Source organism: Gymnogyps californianus, chromosome 19 (genome assembly GCF_018139145.2).
Source record: "Gymnogyps californianus isolate 813 chromosome 19, ASM1813914v2, whole genome shotgun sequence".
NCBI classification, from domain to species: Eukaryota; Metazoa; Chordata; class Aves; order Accipitriformes; family Cathartidae; genus Gymnogyps; species Gymnogyps californianus.
The window spans coordinates 9,075,161-9,095,107 of NC_059489.1; the positions used below are offsets into that span (position 1 = coordinate 9,075,161).

General features: G+C 40.0%; 1 protein-coding gene across 1 annotated transcript in view; it reads right to left on the reverse strand.

Annotated features, from left to right (window-relative positions):
- Positions 1 to 19,947, reverse strand: part of TNRC6C (trinucleotide repeat containing adaptor 6C) — a 108,970-nt gene that overhangs the window by 35,483 nt on the left and 53,540 nt on the right. Inside the window, exons 5-6 of the mRNA XM_050908215.1 lie at positions 2,440 to 5,031; positions 1,377 to 1,382 (exon numbers count right to left, since the gene is read on the reverse strand). Coding sequence (XP_050764172.1) covers positions 1,377 to 1,382; positions 2,440 to 5,031 — 2,598 coding nt within the window. The remainder of the gene's footprint in view (positions 1 to 1,376; positions 1,383 to 2,439; positions 5,032 to 19,947) is intronic.

Below are 19,947 nucleotides of genomic sequence, written 5' to 3' on the forward strand. Positions count from 1 at the left end.
GCATGGAAATATTGTACATGGAAAAGAACTGTTGTTGGATGAAATTCGGTTGTGGATTACAGAAGTCTCCTGGCTACAGGATTCTTGTCTCCCTTACTGTAAAGGTTGGAAATGCATAGCCAACGGGAAAGGGAACTGGAGTAGGAAAAATAAGGTTAAACAGCACGACAGTAAACTGCAAGCCCATGTCTGTGTTGTAGGAAAGCCGCTCATTACTTGCTTCTCATCTTTTAGCTGTCCCAGATGGGACATGATTTGTAGATGTTTTAAGTCTGTGTAAATTTCCACAAAGACCAACAGGATATTGCTCTACAGCTGCTATGTGCTATATGCAATGTTAAAAATAGGTCTCCTGCACTTTGAATGGGGAAGCTAATAGGGTCGTTTTAAATTACATTTTTTGCTCTCTCTGTGTAAGATAAGCACAAGACTAGCCCTCTCAGGCACAGTCAAAAGTAAAGATAGGCATAACACAAAGACACAGGGGACTGCTCCTAGCTTCCATTTGCAGATTAGACAACAATCCTTCAAAATATTTCCATGTATGGCCTTTATATTTGCACCTATGTACACAACTGTAAGCGTACGTAAGCAAAAATACACAAAAGGCCTAACATATGCCCTCAATAACTTGATCTGAATTTTAATATCAGAATCGTATTTTAAATTGTCTTCACTATTACTCAGTTTATCCTCTTGCATGCTGTCTTAAGTATATTCTGAGAGTTGTTCTTGCTTTAGTATCTTAGAATCTTTCTAATTAACATTTTTGCAAGACGCACAATACTGTCATTTTAACCTACTCATGTAGTAGCTTGAGTGGATGGTTACAAATTAATAAGCAGTCCTCTGACTGCATAAACATATTGCTACAAAGAAACTCTTCCTTTGCTATCATCTGTTCTCCAGAGGCATCACTGTAGATTAACACCAGTTTTTAAATTCCATTTTCAAAATCTGAAGGAGTCAGAACAGTAAGTTTTGCTCTGCAAGGTGTTAGATTATTTGAATAGCATTAACAATACATTGCTGTATATGAACCCGTTTACAAGCACCGATGTAATAATCCAAAAATCATCTTAATGAAAAAAAACTCAAAACAAAACAAAACAAAAACCCACCCAAAACCCCACCCCAAAACCAACCAAAACCCCCCACTTTCGTGATATCTCCACTACAATTCAGAAATTTGAATTGGCAGTTTCATGGGTAAAGTTTTAAATATGGATGAAAAAAGTTTAAGGTAAACAAGTTATAGATCACATATGTTGGACTGACCAAGTACAAACCTATTTATAGATCTCTCCTTCTGGAGCACGTTATTTTATTAAAATAGATATTCTCAACTGTTAAAATATTTGACCAGTGTAGGGAACATGAGACTATTTTTACACAGACATTACAGTAAGTTTGAATTATTTCAAAACATCAAAGAGAAAAATGATGGAAATAAGAGAAGTAGAACAAATCCCACTTGGAGAAAAACATGGTTAAAAAGTCAATATTTAGCCATGACCAAGACGAAACAAAAACTTGGAGACAAAAAAATCAGATGAAGAATTTCAAAGAGCATTGCAAGATTAGATTTATTTTGAGAAGCCTGTGGTCATGACACAGAGCAGAGCTGCTAGTAACTTTTACTTAAATACCTCCCCCCCCAAGCATTTTTCTCATTTTTTCCTCATTTTTATTCCTTGCTGCTTGTCTACAACAGTACCTTGTCTTTGATTAGAAAAATTCCTAGATGCCTCCTAAAAACTTGTCTTTGGAACACAGCTGAAGTTAAAATAACTTTTCCCAGCCACCCTGAATATTAACATCTTTAACCAATCCAGCTTTATGAGAATCACATAAAAGTCCAGGATACTACACATGCTTGAGACCTGAAGTATGGAAGAGAACCATTTCTTCATAAAAGACAACAAACAGAAGACAGAGAAACGGCAACAGCCTAGATTCATGCAACTGTTAAAAAACATCTGTTGCCAAGAGATACGGTTTGCAGAAAAGAAACAGATGCATACTGTCTAAACAAGAACAAAGACTGAGCAATGGTAACAGAAGACAAATAAGAGAAAAAAGGTTAGCAAAAAGACCCCAAACTCTCAAATGGTTGAATTAAAAGAAGGTGCTAAGTAACTGTGGAAGAGCTGGCAAAATAAATACGGATCAACAATCTAAGGACTTAGCGCGTTATCGACCAGATATTGTTTCAAGCCTTTCTTACATTCACTTGGACTACGGAAGCTTAAGCGTCAGGTTCCCTGGGTTCTGTCCTCAAGACAAGAAGTTAACACTGCTTCAGAGTAAACGAATAAACTTATTCTGTGACATAAATACAAGATTTCTGTCTTTAATGTGTAACTACACAGCGACCAGGCCAGACAGCCTTCGGTAATTGGTACTGGTATACACTATCTTAGAAAACTATTTTCATACCTGGACCAAGCAGCGGGGACCGGTTCGGCTGGGCACTTGACTGGTGCGATGGCTGAGGTTCAACCATGTTTGTGTTGATAATGGTGCTAGTGGTGGTGGTATTGGTTGTGGTACTGCTCTGAATTATAGGATTATTTCTATCCCACATATTTACAGTCTTGTTGTTGTTGTAATTTGGGTCGCCCCAAGCTGAGGTACCATCATCGATTTCCATCTTGCGGCGAATGGACGGTGGAGATGGCTCTTCCCAGCCAGTTGCCTCACAGTTCTCTTTTTGCTTGGCTGGCACTGGCCCACCAACCCACCCTGACCCCGTCTGTTTTACAGAAGCAGCTCCTCCCCAGTTACTCACATTGTTGTCCTGGGGTTTATTAGCCCAATTTTGTTGGGGGCCTGGCTTTAAAGATTCCCCCCAACTTGTACCTGTATTAGCCTTGCTGTTTGTGCCATTTCCCCACCCACTGGTCCCAGACCTTGTGGAATCATTCCAACCAGACCCTGATCTATTGTCAGAATCCCATCCAGATCCATTCTTCTTCCCATCACCCAAGTGTCCAGGAACAGATGATGAATCTGTCCAATCTCCACCTCCTGAAGTCCAGCTTGGATTTGATTTCTGTCCATCTCCCCAGTTTTGAGATTTGGGTTTCTGAGGTTCACCCCAGGTAGGTGATTTGTCCTCCTGATTTGCGGTCCCACTCCAAGCGTGGCCGCTTTTGGCAGCAGCAGCATTATTAGCAGTAGTAGAGCTTGCTGACTCTCCCCATCCCCCTGGGCCATTTGGTGCTTTGTTGTTACTGTCTCCCCAACCTGTATTTGTTGGAACAGCTGCTGGTGGAGAGTTGACCCACCCAGATACTGAAGAGGTATTTGTACTGTTCATGATGGACCCATCGTTCTTCCCCCCTGAGTTTGAAGATTGAGTAGCTGCACAACCCCAGGCCTCTGTTCCATTGTCATTCTTTCGTTCAGACCTTGGGGACTCTTCAAATTCCCAGGCAGTGTTTTGCTTTACAGGGGTCTGTCCCCAGCCCGTATTGGACAGGACCCTGGGGTCAAGGTCATTTCTTGGCAACTGAACTTGCCCTTGGTCTATCATCCCTTTGTCTCTCCTTCTGCCCTCTCCAGCCCCCTCCCTCCCAGTACTGCCTTCATTTTGACTCCCACCGCTGTCGTTACTTCCTTCGCTAGCTGTGGTGCCCGATGCCGCAGCTTTGGCCCAAGAGTTTATTTGTTCATTGCCCTGCTGCATGGCAGGATTCGGACTGGTAACACTAGAGCTATCCCACCCTGTTGATCCTTTCCCGTTGATGTCGCTATTGGAATGCTGGTTTGGGGGCTTGCCCCATTCACCGTTCACACCGTTACTGGTGTTACGGTTGGGGTGGCCCCAAGCTCCAGAATGCATACTACCAACACCGCTGTTGCCACCGCCCCTGCCCCACGCTAGTACCCCAGGACCAGAAGGAGGCCCCGAATCCCACGCGCTCGCTCCATTTCCTTCCTTTTGCACAGCACTGCTGGATCCATTTTGTTTAGCACTTAATGCTGAGTTCACAGTGTCTCCATTCCCCTGACTGAACCCAGAATTGCTGTTTCCTGTGGCAGGATTACCTGGGGACATCCCCCACACTGAACTGCCCATTCCTTCACCACTGCCCCCACTGACTTGAGAAACTGATGTTCCGTTAGCACCAGGAAGGCCTTGCAGGTGGGGCGGGATGATGGCCCCCATACCAACAGCCATCCCCCAGTTCGGCAGTCCATTTGTCTGCATTGCATTGATAGGGTTTGGTGAAGAGTTCATGGGGTTAGTGTTATTTGGTCCATCAGTGTTAAGGTTCTGAGGTTGTACGCTGAAAGACACATTCTGAGAAGTGGACGTTTGTGGTTCTGTGCTCTCTTGCGGCAGCAAGTTTCCCCAAGCACCTAAGGTGCCTGTTGGGTTCCCATTCTGGTTGCCCATGTTCTGACCTATGGCACTGACTGGACTGCAAATACTGGAAGGGTTGCCTGCTCCCACAGTTCCTTCATGTCCAAGTACAGGCCAGGCAGCTGGATTGGCATTAGGGTTAAGGTTAAGATTAATGCCAGCATTCGAGTTGGAAGCACCCCAGCAGTTCTGACTTCTACCATCTCCCATCATGTTGTCCATCTTTCCATCCCCACCACTGGCAGAGCAGTGAGCTAGGCCAGAGCTGGAGCCCGCAGCCACACCCCACACTCTGGCCGAGTTGCCGTTACCGTTTGCTCCACCAGCTCCAAGGGCACTCTGGTTAGAAGTGCTTTGGACGAGTGCTCCGTTGGCGCCATTATTGCCATTAGTTTTCTTTGTATGTCCAGTGAAGTTGCCTTGGGCACTCCCTGTAGCCATGCTACTGTTCTCTGAGCCACAGTTGGAGGCAGAGTCAGTGTCTGTAGTACATTCTGAGGCAGACTCAGTCTCAGCTCCGGTAATGGAAGGCCACGCTTCCTTGTCAGTCCTGTCTATTATCACTTTATCCCAGCTGCAGTTGCCTTCACTCCTGAAAGAGGGCTGCTGTCCCCAGTGGGAATTCTCATAATGGTCTCCCAATCCACTGTGGCTGAGATCTGAAAGGATCCAACAAGGTTAAAAATGAGTCCACTGTTCAAGCACTGCAAAAGCCCTCTATTAAGTGCTATTTTACATTGCTAGTTACAACACTGCATTCTGCTAAAATTTAGAGTACATTCTCTAACACAATACAGCAATTTTCCTCACTACAATAAAGCACGATGCTCATATTTAGTTTTTTTTTTTAATCTGGCAAAACTCCCCATTAAAATAATGGAACAATTCAGTTTCAGAACAGAGTAAAAGTCTTTTGTATCCCTTAGTATACTAGTAAAAATAATAAGCAGGCAATAAATAAGGATAGCAAATACGCTAATCTATACGAAAAATCTACAAAGCAAATTTGGAAAAAATGCAGAAGAGTATCTAGCAGACCGTCACAATTTATTTTGACTGAATTCTCATTCTTCAGAGAAACACAAAGACAGAGCATCCAATAAAAAAAGTGGAATGTCTGCCTGCCATTAGATATTACATCCACATCCACATCACACTCACACTAAATTCATACTGCATTTAGGTTTTCAACCCTTCCTGTAAATAAAGGAACAAATATGGACAGCCACCTTTACTATTCAGCGTCAGTTATACATTTAAACACCACTACTGTAACTTACATTTTAGCAGAGGACTTGGGCATTTCTAAATAACGGACAGTTTTATCAAGAAACTTATCTCTTCAGGGATTTATATGTAGTTTAAACATTCTTTTGCACTTGCACATACAGTTCAATTTCCCCCCTCAACCAATGAAAATCAATGCTATGTTGTACAGATACTCAGAAGACAGTCTTTTCAGAGCACCGCCCACATCGCCATAGACACTAATCCAGAAAATTAAACAAAAGCTCTCGAGCATCTAATTGCTTGCTAGACTACAAAGTTAAACTGGAAGACACAATACTTCTCATGCTAAGAACTCAAGCTTAGTTCAAGTTTTTGCATTTACTTTCCATCCCGATTGCTCTCTACAAGATTTCTAGTACAGATTACTCCTTTTAGTTTCTTTTGATGGGAATTTTATAGCAAATAATTCAGTCTGATCCTAGGGATATGTACTAGAGATGATCTGCAGAACAGTTCCTCTTAACTGGTTGTCTAAGTAAGGGAGAAAACTGCATATACCCAAGTTACAAATTTTGGATGTCAATTATTTTCACTTGCTGTAAATCTGCAAAACCATGACTTTTATTTTTTATGATTTGAATAAGAAGAATATATTGTGGGGAAGATGGATGCAACAAATCTCCCAAATAAACTGTTAACAGTGGATGCCTAACATGCATTAATTTAAATCACAAATATTTTGGTGTGATTAGCTCCTCTAATTGCCTCCAATTAGAGGTCTTCTAATACTGCAAAAAATTGTTCCAAGAATAAAAAAAGCTCGCTCTCTTTGACAAAGTCTTCTTATTCACACATTTCACCTGTAGCTTTTCAAGACACAGGGGTGATTACCTGGTTTCCTCATGAAGATTTTTCAAGATGAAGAAAGAACACACTAAACCAGGACCGACTGCTGCTCTTTTTCTTTTTTTAAAATTTTAAATCAATTGAAGCAAAAGTACGAATGTTAGAGAAAGGAAGGGAAAACAGTCTTAGCTCATCACCTGTCTTCTCATGATGCCAGAAAAAGCCTAGCGTTTCACAGAAAGAGCTAAATAATTCACATGTGTGTGACAAATCCAAAATAGAATGTGAAAGGAGCCACTTGGATTTACCTGGATTCTCTCCCCTACATGCAATGGCTAGAAAGGAAGAAAGCATCATGTTATTCCTGGATAAAGCCAACTGGCCACATGACAGAGCTAAAGAAGAAGGCTGAAAATTTACCTGATAATCTCGGTTTGCTACACAGGTGTTAAATAGAGACCAGAATCCCAGATAAGACACGGAAGGGAAAGGAAGCCTGTGAAATGACTTAAAAAGGGTCAACAGGGTCAGAAAAATGAGCCAAGCAGCATTCTTAGCAGAATAGGAATGAACAAAGGCAAAAAGCAGCAGCAGTCCAGGCCAGAAGATAAGTTGAGGCAACCAAGGAATCAGATAAGAGGAGTTACGCGAGATTTTTTTCAACACTGTGGGTGGTGAGATTCGGCACTGCATTTCAGACATGACAGAAAGATTTAAAAGTGGCCTGAAATACATTGTTCCAATAAAAAGGTCTTCTCAAAGCCGAAATCTAAGCTACATGTGCAAGTGCCTGGGAGAACGATGGTGCTGCCCAAGGCAAGCGAGAGTGTCTGTGCAGGGCAGGTTTGTGAAGAAGGATCAAGAGCACAGTGCAAGACGTCTCAATACTCACAAAAATGGCACCAAGACCGACAAGATGAGATGAAAGGGAGCTGCTTGTTTAATCATTTCTTTTTCTTTCTCCTCTCCACCAAAGATGGTGGTTAAAGCAATGCTCAAGTTTGAGAGCGCTTGGGAGACAGAAAGTAAAGGGAAGGGGTGGGAATGGAAGATGATGATGACAAAATAGCTTAGAAAGATTCCTGAGAGTAGGGAGCAAAATGGTTATTAAATAAGATACCAAGATTTTGAAGAGCAGTCAGAGAACCAAGAAGAGTAAAAAAATTATGAGGGGGAAGAACTATAAAGACCAAGAGATATCCACATTAAAAGCAGAAAATGGCAAGTGCCTCAGCTTGGATAAGCACACCTACTCTAGACAGTATCATACCAAGTATGTTTGGCTTGGAAGCAGCACGTGCAGCTCAAACCCCTTTGCCTTTCAAGGGTTTGCAACTCCAGTTACTCCCTTTCATGTACCGTCAGCATGGTTCCTTTACTGAGGTTCAGATTATGCCCTCAGCAATAACCACTGACTAATCTGAAAGCGGTTACTTTGATGGGGATTACAATAATTTGTTTAGGTGACATAAAATAAGCAAGCCCTCTCTTGAGCAGCAGTGTACCTGTGCTTCACGTTCCCTGCTGTGGAGCCAGCAGGACCACGGTGGCACCCTTCACAAGTCATAGATTCAAAAAAAAAAAAAAAAAAAAAGAGCAAAACCAGAGCTGTACAATAACTTCATCGTGTCCAAATAGTTACTGGAACAATTAGTTCTAACACCAAAGGCTACTGCTAGAAAATTTGTAAGAAACAGGACAGGTAAAATAAAGAGAATGGGGAAAAAAAAAAAATCACAATATAAACAGAAAGCTGCAAAAACTGTGACTTTGCTGCTGGACAAACGTAACAGAGTTTGAGTACAGAACTGATCCTGAAGGGAGGACTTTTTATATTCTTGTCTTGAGAAGCAAATAACCAAAAGACATTTTTCCATTTTCTCTAACCTAAAAGGAGTTCATTCCTATAAATTAAATAACTAGTAGCACAGTCCTACTTAATCCATAAGAACTTTAAACATTTGGGAAAAATAATGAAAGCAAAATATTTTATAAGATTAAATTTAGGGAATTTTTTTGTTTGTTTGGGGTGGGTTTTTTTTTGAACACATAGATTTCCTCCAACTTTCTAGGAAACCAACTCTTCACAGAAATTGCCAATTTTTTCTTTTATTTTCAAAGCTGTTAAGACTGAAATGGGAAACTCGTTTAAAAAATTCTTAAGAATCAGTTCCTCTTTATTTATGCAAAGATCAGAAATAAAAGCACTGCAGTCCACCAGAAGCATTTCTATCCTTCCTCTGTGAACTGAGCAAAGATTTTAAACAAAGCATGAGGAACAGGAACCACAGGTATTTTGTGTTAGCAAATCCTAGTGCTGGTACAACACAAAGTGAAACTGATTTTTAAATTAATACTTTGTGTTTGAAAATCTTAATTATGCATCTTTTATAAAATATGGTTCTTTTGATTAACATTTCTTCAGCAATCAGGAATGAAAAATTAATCTAAGGATAACAGCTCAAATTTGTTTTAAACAAGCATACAACTTCTGTCAAATTGCAATCACACATGCTACCTGAAAAATGCACGGCTTTGATCAGTATTACCGCTAAGCATGAGGGGTTTATTTTGTTTTGTTTTTTTAAATAATATCCTTAATGGGGTGGGAGGAGACTGTTGGTGTTATTACATACTGTACCCAACATACTTTACCAACTTCAATTTAGTACTTATCAAAAATAGAAAACATTTTTGGCTGTGTTTGATAATGAATATGAATAATTAGTTGCAAAATCAGTTTAATGTTTACATAGATTACAAATGTAAAGTATGAGTAGAGTGAAATGGGAGAAGCTGTTGCATGCATTTCTTAGAAAAGCAAAATACTTTGCCTGCACAAGCAATTTACCCAAAACTTCAATCCTCCTCTGAAAATGTCATTTACAATATTATTTCTTTTCATTTTTATTCAGTCGAGTTAAAAGTAACTGTATCTTCATAACTTTCATTACAGCAATTAGTTTAAATGCTGCGCAGTAAAGTTATGCATCCTCAACCAGAATATAACATTCAGCTGATTTAGGAACCGAAGTATGGGGAGGGTGCAAAATGGCAAAGCCTGGGATACACTTTTAATGAGAACCACATTATTCATAAGTTTTGCTCATCCAATTTTAAATCAGATCCAATAGTGAGTCCCTCTCTTATTACTAGTTTTTTTATTTTTCAATTCATGTTAGCCAGCGTAACAACCACCAGATTCATTGGCTCGTCCTGTCCTGCCCAAAGGAGAGATTACAGACAATGTTGTTCTTTGCTTTGACATGCAGAATAGAGAAAAATCCCAAAGGCCAGTGACAGTCCTACTGGGGATTTTACTTGTCACACAAAGGTTAGTGATTCTGAGTAGGAAGTTGAGAAAAAAGGGCAAATTTCTTTCTCCCCTCAAAAGAAATAGTTTTCAACATGAGCAGATCTTTAAAAGACTATACATGAATTTTTCTACATCTAAATTAAATCAGAACTGTCAGAAACATTTTAAGTGCTAGATCAAAGGCAGCCTAATTTCATAAAAGAAAAGATAACACAAGCATCTATTCTCAAGAATGAAATATAATAAACTAGAAAATCTGGGAATTGTAGTGCTAATATTTCAGGTTACCTGCTACCTCCAGCTCTCTGCATCTGCTGAGGCAGAGGACAAATTTGAAAACTGTCATCTATTTGAAGCCACTTACAAAGCTAACTTACAACAAGTCTCACAGATGTGAGGAAGCTGAAATCTTGAATAGCGTACATAATGTGGAAAGACAGAAGAGAGAGAGAAGCATTGAATAAAGCAGCTTTATTTATTTTAAAACTAAACCATAGTTAAGTACACAAGTGGGAAAGCCTGTTATCTTGTTTTAATTTTCTGCACTACGACATTAAAATGTAGTTCCTTTCCTCTGATGCTGAAAGCTTTTAAATGCATTAATAAAACAAGCAAGAATAAACAACATTTTTCATTACTAGCAGAGATTCCACTAAATGCTACCTCTCCAAAACAAAAGCACCAGTAGGAAACACCAAATAATTGCATTTTTCTGCTCAGTGCAACATATCTTTAGCAAGCAGCTCACTGCGAAGACGCCATTTTATCAAACCTGAAATGCAGCCAAAAGCTTAGGACGCTGAGCTGCTGCTCTCTCTCTGAAATGTTATGTAATAAATTGATTTAACAGAAGCAGATGCTATTTTCTCAGGGTTAGGGTTACTTTCTCTTTTTTTTTTGGCTCTAAAAAGGGCTGATGGGTAATAAAATACCTGAAGAAAGGAGCCGCCCAACCATCCTAGGAGACGCTACATTGTGTGCAGAGCTGTTTCTACTCCTGCATCTACGTTCTCCAGGGCTCTCGGCTTCAATATGTCGGCTGTGTACAGTGTGAGCCTCATCCTGTAGAGCTGCCAAGAAAATCTCTCTGTGCAAGCGTGCGCCCAGACAACCTGCAAGCTCGGTCGGGCCTCGGTTGCACTGGCTATGGAAATGCCCTTTCCACGCACAGCCCTCCTCCCCCTTCCCCTCGCTCCGCTCCTTAACTCTAGGTGAAGGTATCAACAGAGTAGGATTTTTAAGCTTTGATTATCTAATTGCAGCTGACACTAAACCGATCTTCCTTCCTCTTTAAATTCTTTCAACTGTCACAAAACATTTTCACTTCAGGACCCAGCTACAATTAGCACCCTAGCTGCTTCTCTCCCGCTTTTGAAAGTCAGCCAAGAGAAGACGCCGGCGCTGCCGACCGCCTGCCCGGGCAGCAGCTCCTGCCTCCTGCCCGCCGTCCTCCCCCCTGCCCCAACAGCAGCTCCCACCGCTTGGCAGGGGCAGGGGAGAGTCGGACCGAGTCCCAGATGTATATTGGCACGCTGCCAAGCCCTGAATGCCGTCCCTGCCTCTATCCAAAAAAGATCCAAGCGGCAAACATGAGAGCCTATTAATCAACGGCGCTGTTGTTTATAAACGCAGGGAACAACTGCCCTAGACAATGCAGCGCGGATCGGGGCGCTTTCTGCCTCCTGCAGAAGCGGGGACCGACCATCTTTTAACAACTGGCTGGAGAGCACTGGTTCTCTTTAAGACGTGAACACACAGAGTGTGAACAGAAGCGGGGGGCAGCTTAATGTTTTCCAGACCTAAATATCATCACAAATGCTGACAACACACGTAGAGAACTTTTATCAATGCATACATACAAATCTCAAAGGATAATTTACACACAAACTTCCAGTACGTCTAATACACTCCTTTACAATTATTTCCCCTTCTCACTTCCTTGCTCTTCCTCCTCCTCCTATCTGCCCCAAATACATATTAATTACACAGTAAATGGAGCACGTTTTAAATTTGCTGTTTCAATTCTTGTCAGGTGTTCATTTGAGCAGTTTCACCCTTTTGCACTGGATCGCACACAACTGATGTCTCTTTAAAGGTTTGGCTGCATTCTTAGAATTGCTGCCACTTCACTACCAAAGCACAATCGCTGCTGCTATTCTTGGCTCAAGAACTGTTCCACTAAAGTACTCCTGAAAATAGTCGGTTTCCTTCTGAAGACATTTATTCTCTGCTTCTTTGCAGTAGTCTCTGAATACTGGATAGGGTTAACCTAATTTTAAAAACAACAGATGAATGAAAATCAAATCTGTTTTGTTTTGTTTCCATTCAGAAAACTATTTCAAATGCAATTAGAAACTAAGCTTGAGAGTCAATTTTGCAACAACATTAAAGTCAAAATATTGTTGTGGATTATTATATTCCTTTAATACCAGCTATACACGATTGAAACCTTCAGTAGTTAAAATGATATGTAAAAACTGGAAGAGAACATAAGATACCTTCCCATGTTCCTTGTATTTTTCTTATTAATAACATAAACTTCCTGTAAACAACTTCAACTTACGGAGGCAGGTGCTTAGAAAGGGCACCAAACCAAGGGCACTGTGTCTACCAGACAGGGGTACATAGGAAGGCAAAGCAGAACCCCAAGGAAAAGTCAGAGTGCACACCAAAGTTTGGGGGCAAAATAAAGCACAGCTTCCACTCCAGCCCATGCTGGCAGAGGGTGTCTGTTCCCTTCCACGTGCCTCGTCTTGTAGCAACCTCCACAGGGCATGTGTCTGATAAATTTGAAATTCTTATAGATACCTGAAGACTAAAAAAGGGCATTTGAGAGGTTATGCAGACCACTCACCTGATCTAAGCAACTATTCCTGATACACACTAAGTGACATATGCCCAACCCACCAAGGAAGCCCTCCAGCAACAGAGACTGCACATTCCCAAGTGCGCTCTCTCACTTCTTAAGATAGCTTTCATACTGGCACGTTTTTCCTAACGTCTAACCTTAATCTTCCTTGTTGAAATTTAAGTCCATTATTTCTTATCTGATCCATCACAGGCATACAGAACATATCATTTTCTTCCTTGCAGCAGTCATTTAGGTATTTCTGCATTTCTAATTCCAGTCTTCCTTTGACTCAGCATCTCCAATTCCTTCACTCTTTGCAAGGCTTGTTTTCAAGATCTCTACTCATTCCCGTTGCATTCGTCTGCGCTTCTTCCAGCTGCTTCACTTCCTGCTGAAGGCACAGTACCCCAAACTGGACTCGATATTCAGAGGCCTTATCAGAAGTGCCTCATGGGAAGCAATACTGTTTATAACCCTCAGCGTGTCTCTCGTCTTTTCAACAGTGTGACACCATTAATCTGGTTTACCCTGTGACCAACTCCAGATCCATTTTTGCAGCATGATACTCATGTAACCGTATTTGTGTACAGACCTGCTCTGGCCAAAATAAAGAACCTGTCCCTTTTCTTTATTTCTTATTCAATTACACGATTTTGTCACCACTATTCCATATTGTAATTTTGTCTTCCAGTTGCCTTGCACTCTTCTCCAGTTTGGTATCATTCAAAAACTTAATGAAGGCTGTTGTTTATAGCCAAAAGACTGATGCAAATACCAATTTGCACTCTCACTCAAAACATTCTCATTTTGCCAGTGAGGACTGATAGCTACTCCCTGTCTACAGCTTCCTGAGCAGCTATGAGACTTACTACCATAGTTTCATCTTATACTTCCCACTTATTTACACCACCACACACCCGTCATGAGAAAGTCTTCTGAGGCACTGTCAAAGGCCGTACAAAGTTGACTTCTAGGACATGATTTTCCCTCCCATTGTGCAGTGCCTGTCGCACTGCTGACAGGGAACTACTCTCCTTCGGCACGACCTGCTCTCCACAAACGCACGTTGGCTCTGTACTTCTCTCTTGCAAAATTCTAAATGCACAGAAATAGCTGCTTTGGTTATTTTTTCTAGTGTCATTCTAGCAGATCACTCTGACTGATCAGTAATTCCTCAGTTTCTCCTTTCTCACCTTTTAACATTGGTTGTTTTATTTTCTGTTTTCTAGTTCTCACATTCTGAAAGAATGCAGGCGGGCCAGATTGCTCCAACCCATCCTCAATGTAGTCTACTATGAATTTCATCACTTCCAGACAATTGGAAACATTTTATTTCCTTAAGTACTCTAACTCACTGTAGCCTTAGTTCTAAGTCAATCATGAGTTTAGAGATGAAGGGAAAAGGCTTTTAAAGTATTCCTGATGCCATCTATCAATGGTTCTCCCTGTTGAACATCAGACCAGTTCCATTGGCCTTCCTTTTACTAATGGACTTATGAAAGTGTTATCTTTTTGTTCTTTGGTTTTTTTCCTAGCAGCTACAAACTTCTTTGTTTTTTATTTGTTTCTTGTAGTATCATACCTGTTTCCTGAGCTGTACGAATTCAGCTTTCCGATAATTTTCACATGTCGTTACTCCCTTTCTGCTCTTCCCAAGAAGAAAACTCTTATTCCCTGGTCACTTTGACCTTAGTTAGTTGCGTTCTACCTTTTACTTCTCCACCGTCAGAGACAGGTCCTGCTACTCGGTCTCTTCACATGCTTTGTCGGAAAACTGCCATCTGCACATTTTAACAACTTGCCAGACTCTTTGTCTCCTGACCTTTTCTCCCCACAGACACCTGGGCAGTCCATGTATCTGGCTATCACTAGAGCACAGACGTCTACAGTGAAGCTGGAGGTAGCATGCAAGTCTACTGATTCTACAGCAAACGCAGTGGCCTTTGAGTCATCGTGCTTTTGCACAGCCCCACTCTTTGAAAGTGAGGACAGCAAAACTAGAAAGGCATCTCAGTTATTTATCCTTTTACAGATTTCTATTTTTCCTTCTCCCAGTGAAAAATTCTAATCACTGTCAAATAGATTTGAAGCAGATTTATTTTTCACACTCTGTTGCCTGATGTCAGATAACATACACAATACAGAACAATTCATTCCAAAGATTAGTTTACTGATGAGTTTTTACGATCATTTTTCATTCATAATGCCTGTATTTGTGCTATACAGAGCTTGCTACTTCTCTATCTATATTCAAAGCATTATACGGAATTTTTGAAAATTTACATGGGAGACAAAACCCTTTACTAGCTGAGACCCACTTCCCACCGACTTTCCCATTACTGCATTTCAGAAAATGTTCATCACTCAGGAGTACATCCAGACAGTACCTACTGGCTAGACCCCACCTCCATGTTAACTGCTACATTTTTGTCCTTGTACGATGTTTTTTTACCTTCCTTTTGTCTAAACATATACCTGTCACTAGTGACCTTTGGTAACACTGCCTGATTTCCAGCGACATGCACCAGACAACAAGCACTACCAAATGCTAAACAAAGCCCTGAGGAACAAAATGAGAAGAAAGAAACAATCACCACTCATGCAACCTCTGGTGGTACCTGAACATTCCTTTACAAGGCTAATTCGATGAGACTATTGGTAAAAGATGTAATCAAAACAAATTCTGGTAATTTCCATATTTTTTTAAACAAATGGCATAACATTAAATTTGATCCCACAGGTAGGAAAACTTTTACATAGCCACTTTGCAGAAGTGTTGTGTATAGTAATGAGCTGTACAGTGAACTGCTCTGCAAATTATGGCCAACACCTAGTCAAGTGAGGTAAAAATTGAAAGCTGTTAGGAGTTTTATTGCAGATAAGCATTATATGTTTGCTATATACAGTTACATTCCACAGAAGTAGTATAAATAGCCAATTCTTGTGTTTACAAAGAAACATCACCATGCTAGTTCCTTCATTCAAGATCAACAGCCATGATACAACATCTTCCAGGTAATATGTAGTACATTTTTTTTTAAAAGCATATTTGCTATATAAAGTGTGAAATGATATACATAGAAAGTGTGCAAACAAGATGAATAAATACACTACCTAATCCCCAATTTCTACTTCACAGCATTTAGTGTGTTAACTATTACATATGAAAAACACTGCTTATGGAAGATCCTGAATAAATCAATTTCTAAAGTTTCTGGTTTTAATGCTGTAACTTGCCAGCTAAAAGCAAAAACACAGTAATGTTTTGCCAACAAAGATATGCTGCTAATGGAATTAAAGAGTATGGGCCCAAAGAGAGAAAGTTCAGCAAATCATTTCCATAAAGGCAGTTTTCACATGTGCTTTATTTGTCAAAAATCAGCCTGTTTGCCATGCCTCCAGGAAATCAAGCTAAATCTTATTTCAAACTTTTGAAATGAGACTTTATTCATATGCTTCAGAACTACTTTTGCATATGCATGCCTTACCTACTGTCATCATAAAGTACAATAAGCCAAACTGGGCAATTGTTCAAACACGCGTTTAGCATGAAGGTCACTACTGCTTTGCTAGATCTGATGAAATAACTGTTTTCCAACTATACTGACTGGTTTTAGAAGAGATCCTCTCTCTCCCTAAAACTTTTCTCCAAATTTGACTTTACAACCGTATAAAATTGCCCTATTAGAAGGAACTCTAAAGTAACACACAGTTAAAGGATTGGATGTTTGAAATGAGCATTGTCAGACATCATTTTACAGTGAGGAGGTTTTTTTAATCTTGCTTCCTTAACAAATTATCAAAACCAAAGTTAATACAAACAGATTTATAAGAAGAGTTAACCTGCCACACAACGGCACTCAGCGACTTCCAACTGTCCACAACACTTACTTCAACATGCACATACCATGCCACAAGCATGAATATGCAAACTGCAGCTAAAGAAATCTTGAAACATGAAATAAAACTTCCAGCTTCATAGAAAAGAAGAAGGAAGTTCAGCACAGAATCTGGCATCGGCCCGCAGTAGGAAAATAAATCTCTGTAACTGCTGTCACATTCTCACTTCCCACAAAACACCAGACAGAACAAATTAATAGCGTAACTCTTCAGTTTCCACAATGCTTGCGTGTTTTCTCATTTTGACTACTGCATGAATTACTTGCTTTCATTTCTTTTTAGACTTCGGAAACATATGTTACGGATCTGTTCCACAAAACACTCTACTCGCCAATACAAAAGGAGTGCAGAAGTTTCATCATGACTCCTGCAGGACACGGTACATTTCTTTTGAGTTGATGGATGTTGGTTTCACATTGCTGAATTGCAGAAAAGTGAAAGGCATCTTCAAGAAAAACTGATTACTTCTTTTGATCTTTGTTCTTATAATCATCAAACACACAGTGGTTGCCTGGAGACTCCTATACAAACTTTGTAATTTGTAAAGAAACAAAGAAGGATATATTACTTGTTATTTTTAATCTCCCATGGTAGCTTCCAGAAATTACTTTAATTCTTTTAGATCACGTGGCAAAAGGACCATTCCATTAATGCCTCACACCTTAATGAGGGAAGATAACTATTCACCACATTTATTGGAGTTAGTTGACAAAGTGGGGAAGGCAGAGACAAAAAGCTCCATCTTTAAGTAAAAATAACAAACTAGACTAGATGTTAGAATACTGCCCATAAATTACAGATACAGCTTTCCTTCAGTGTAATCCTGAAAGGATTACAGAGGGGGCAATGTCAAGAACAAGCTTTGTAGGCTCAAGATAAAAGTTCCAGACAAATAACTATTCTACAGAAAGTGCTCTAAAGTACTACAGAAAATAGTTTCATAATAGTTAACAATGAATAAAAGACTGTTTTCAAGGAATAAGAGGTCTAAAATATTCTATGCAATTTGAAATGTTTTAATTTCTTCTCTTAACAGTTTGTCTACTTCATGTTTTAGAGATTACCTTAAAAGAGAAACAAAAAATCACTACTCTCATCTACTTCACTGATATTTCCAGGTGATAAACCTGACAAAGAATATATTAGTGGTCATTAATTCCCACTTGCCTTACATTGGCAGAACATCCCTTTTAATTCATGACACTGCAGTTAGAGTTCTGATAAGTGTTTTGGATAGGCCAAGGCAGTAGATAACAGAGACTGCTGATAAGAGAATAAAGAGATAAAATAGTGTGATTTTTACAGTGAAGAGGCTGGCAATGCCTCTCTAACAGCCTTCCCTGTATCCAGGTAGTTATAAGTAGGGCCTGGAAGGCACATGGTTGCATAATTTCAAGTTATCTATGAAGGAATATGACCCTATAAAAGAAAAGCTACAGACATGAATTTACATTAACCATCTTCTGGATACAAGATGTTAGCCTACGACGATCCTGGCTCTTTGATTAGTACCAGGTCATCCATCAAAAGAAAGTTACTATTGTTCATCCTAAGTATAAAGAAGCCACATATGGAGACTTGCCTGGGCAGAATACAGCACAGGTCTAACCAGCTCTGGTTAGGCAGTCAGGTTACCAGAGAGCAGGAAAGCCCTAAGCACTGATGTATTATTGACTGCCTCTAGACTTTGAAGATATCTAATAATGTTCATGAAGTGATCGCTCTTCTACAATGCAGGCGCTGTTCAGACAGACAAAATTCCTGTTTATACGTGGGTCAGGTACCTGCATTGATTCTCTTCCGGACAACTTCAATTATTTTGTTCCTTCCCTTCACTTCCCCACAGAACTTTTACTTGCAAAGACTCTTTAGTAAATGAAATACCCAGGGAAGCAGAGAGAGACATTTAAAGGAATACAGTTCCTACTGATGTTAAGAGGAAGAAGGCAAAAAGTTTCCTTCTGACAATGTATTGCTCAGTCAGAATCCTCATGTTTAAAACTCTCTATTGTCATATTCACAAAAATATGACCCAGTTTGAATTAAATTTCATGGAAAATTCATAACTTAAGTGCTGGAGGTTTTCAGGATATAGAATCCCAAAATTTTCTCTAAAGCTAATAGTTACTCAAATCCTAACAGCTACGATGAAAAGGTTTTGGCCTTCCCTGGATACTCTTCTTACATCTTTGGTCTTTATGCTCATCAAGGTGAAGATGAAGCCAGTATGAGAGACCGAATAAGACTGTCAATATACGTACTTCATGGCTACAAAGGTCTCTCAGGAGTGAGGTATGCTATACTCCTCTCGGCCTCACAGAGCAGCCAGGCACACAGCTGTTGTCGTTATAAACTGAGCTAGATGGATTTATTTTTTTTCTCCTGTAACTGTAGTTAGTAAATGAACTGATGCTCCACCTGCTGGAAAGAGAACTAAATGAGCATTCAGCAAGTTCTTTCTATGAGGAAGATGCAACCATTTAAGCCTCAAAACACAACCTCTTGCTGTCAGCAGACAAAAAAGTAGTCAAGGATTTAGCTTGTCTAAGATTCTCTTCCCTGCTCCAAGAACTGTGCACAGATTTTCTGGTGCCTTTGAAAGCTTTTCTTTTGGCTTTACATAGTGAACAACAACCTGACAATTTTGACTCTGTGCACTAATTGCTTTCAAGTAATACTTTTGCTAAGAGTTTGATATGGGTTAACTTGTTTTGTGCAATATGGAATACAATATGAAGCTGAAAAGCCGCTGCACTCCTCTTCCTCTCATTTGTACTAGCTTTTACTGTACTCTGAATTTTTCCAACGGTAACGGGAAAGTAGCAAAAGAATAAAAAAGCAAACTAATTCAACAGTGTAAAACATCTGCTGATAGTTGCAAGGCTGACAAACTACAGAAACAAGTGCTTATTTTATATAGCAAGTTAAAATGGGAATCAAGAAAAGAAGTCTAAAACCTCAGGGTACAAATGCATTTAGCAAGATCAAAGTCAGACAGCTAGTACTATACTCTTACAAGCTAAGTTCTTGTATGGATTATGTTATGAGTGGAAGAAGTCTAATACTGACCCTCAGACAGCCTGAGCCACTTGAGTTGGTCAATCTGTCTCTACCATATAAATAATTACTAGATTTCTGAAAATAAAATAATAAACCTCTCTCTCTCCCTCCTCCTCTCTCTCCTCTCCCCCCCCGCCCCCGACAGTTAACAAACATCTCCAAATCAAAAAGAAGCCATAAATGTCAGCCACCATCCCTGCTTAACTGTGATTTGCAAAGATGTGAATGCTGCTCAAACTGGTGGGAACTGATGACTTTCCATCTCACTAAAGCCAAATACTCGAGAATACAGAAGTAGAACCTCTTCCCTCCCTAAAAAACCCCAACATTTTAAGTAAATAAACAATTGTTTTATTTTGCCTTTTCAGATTT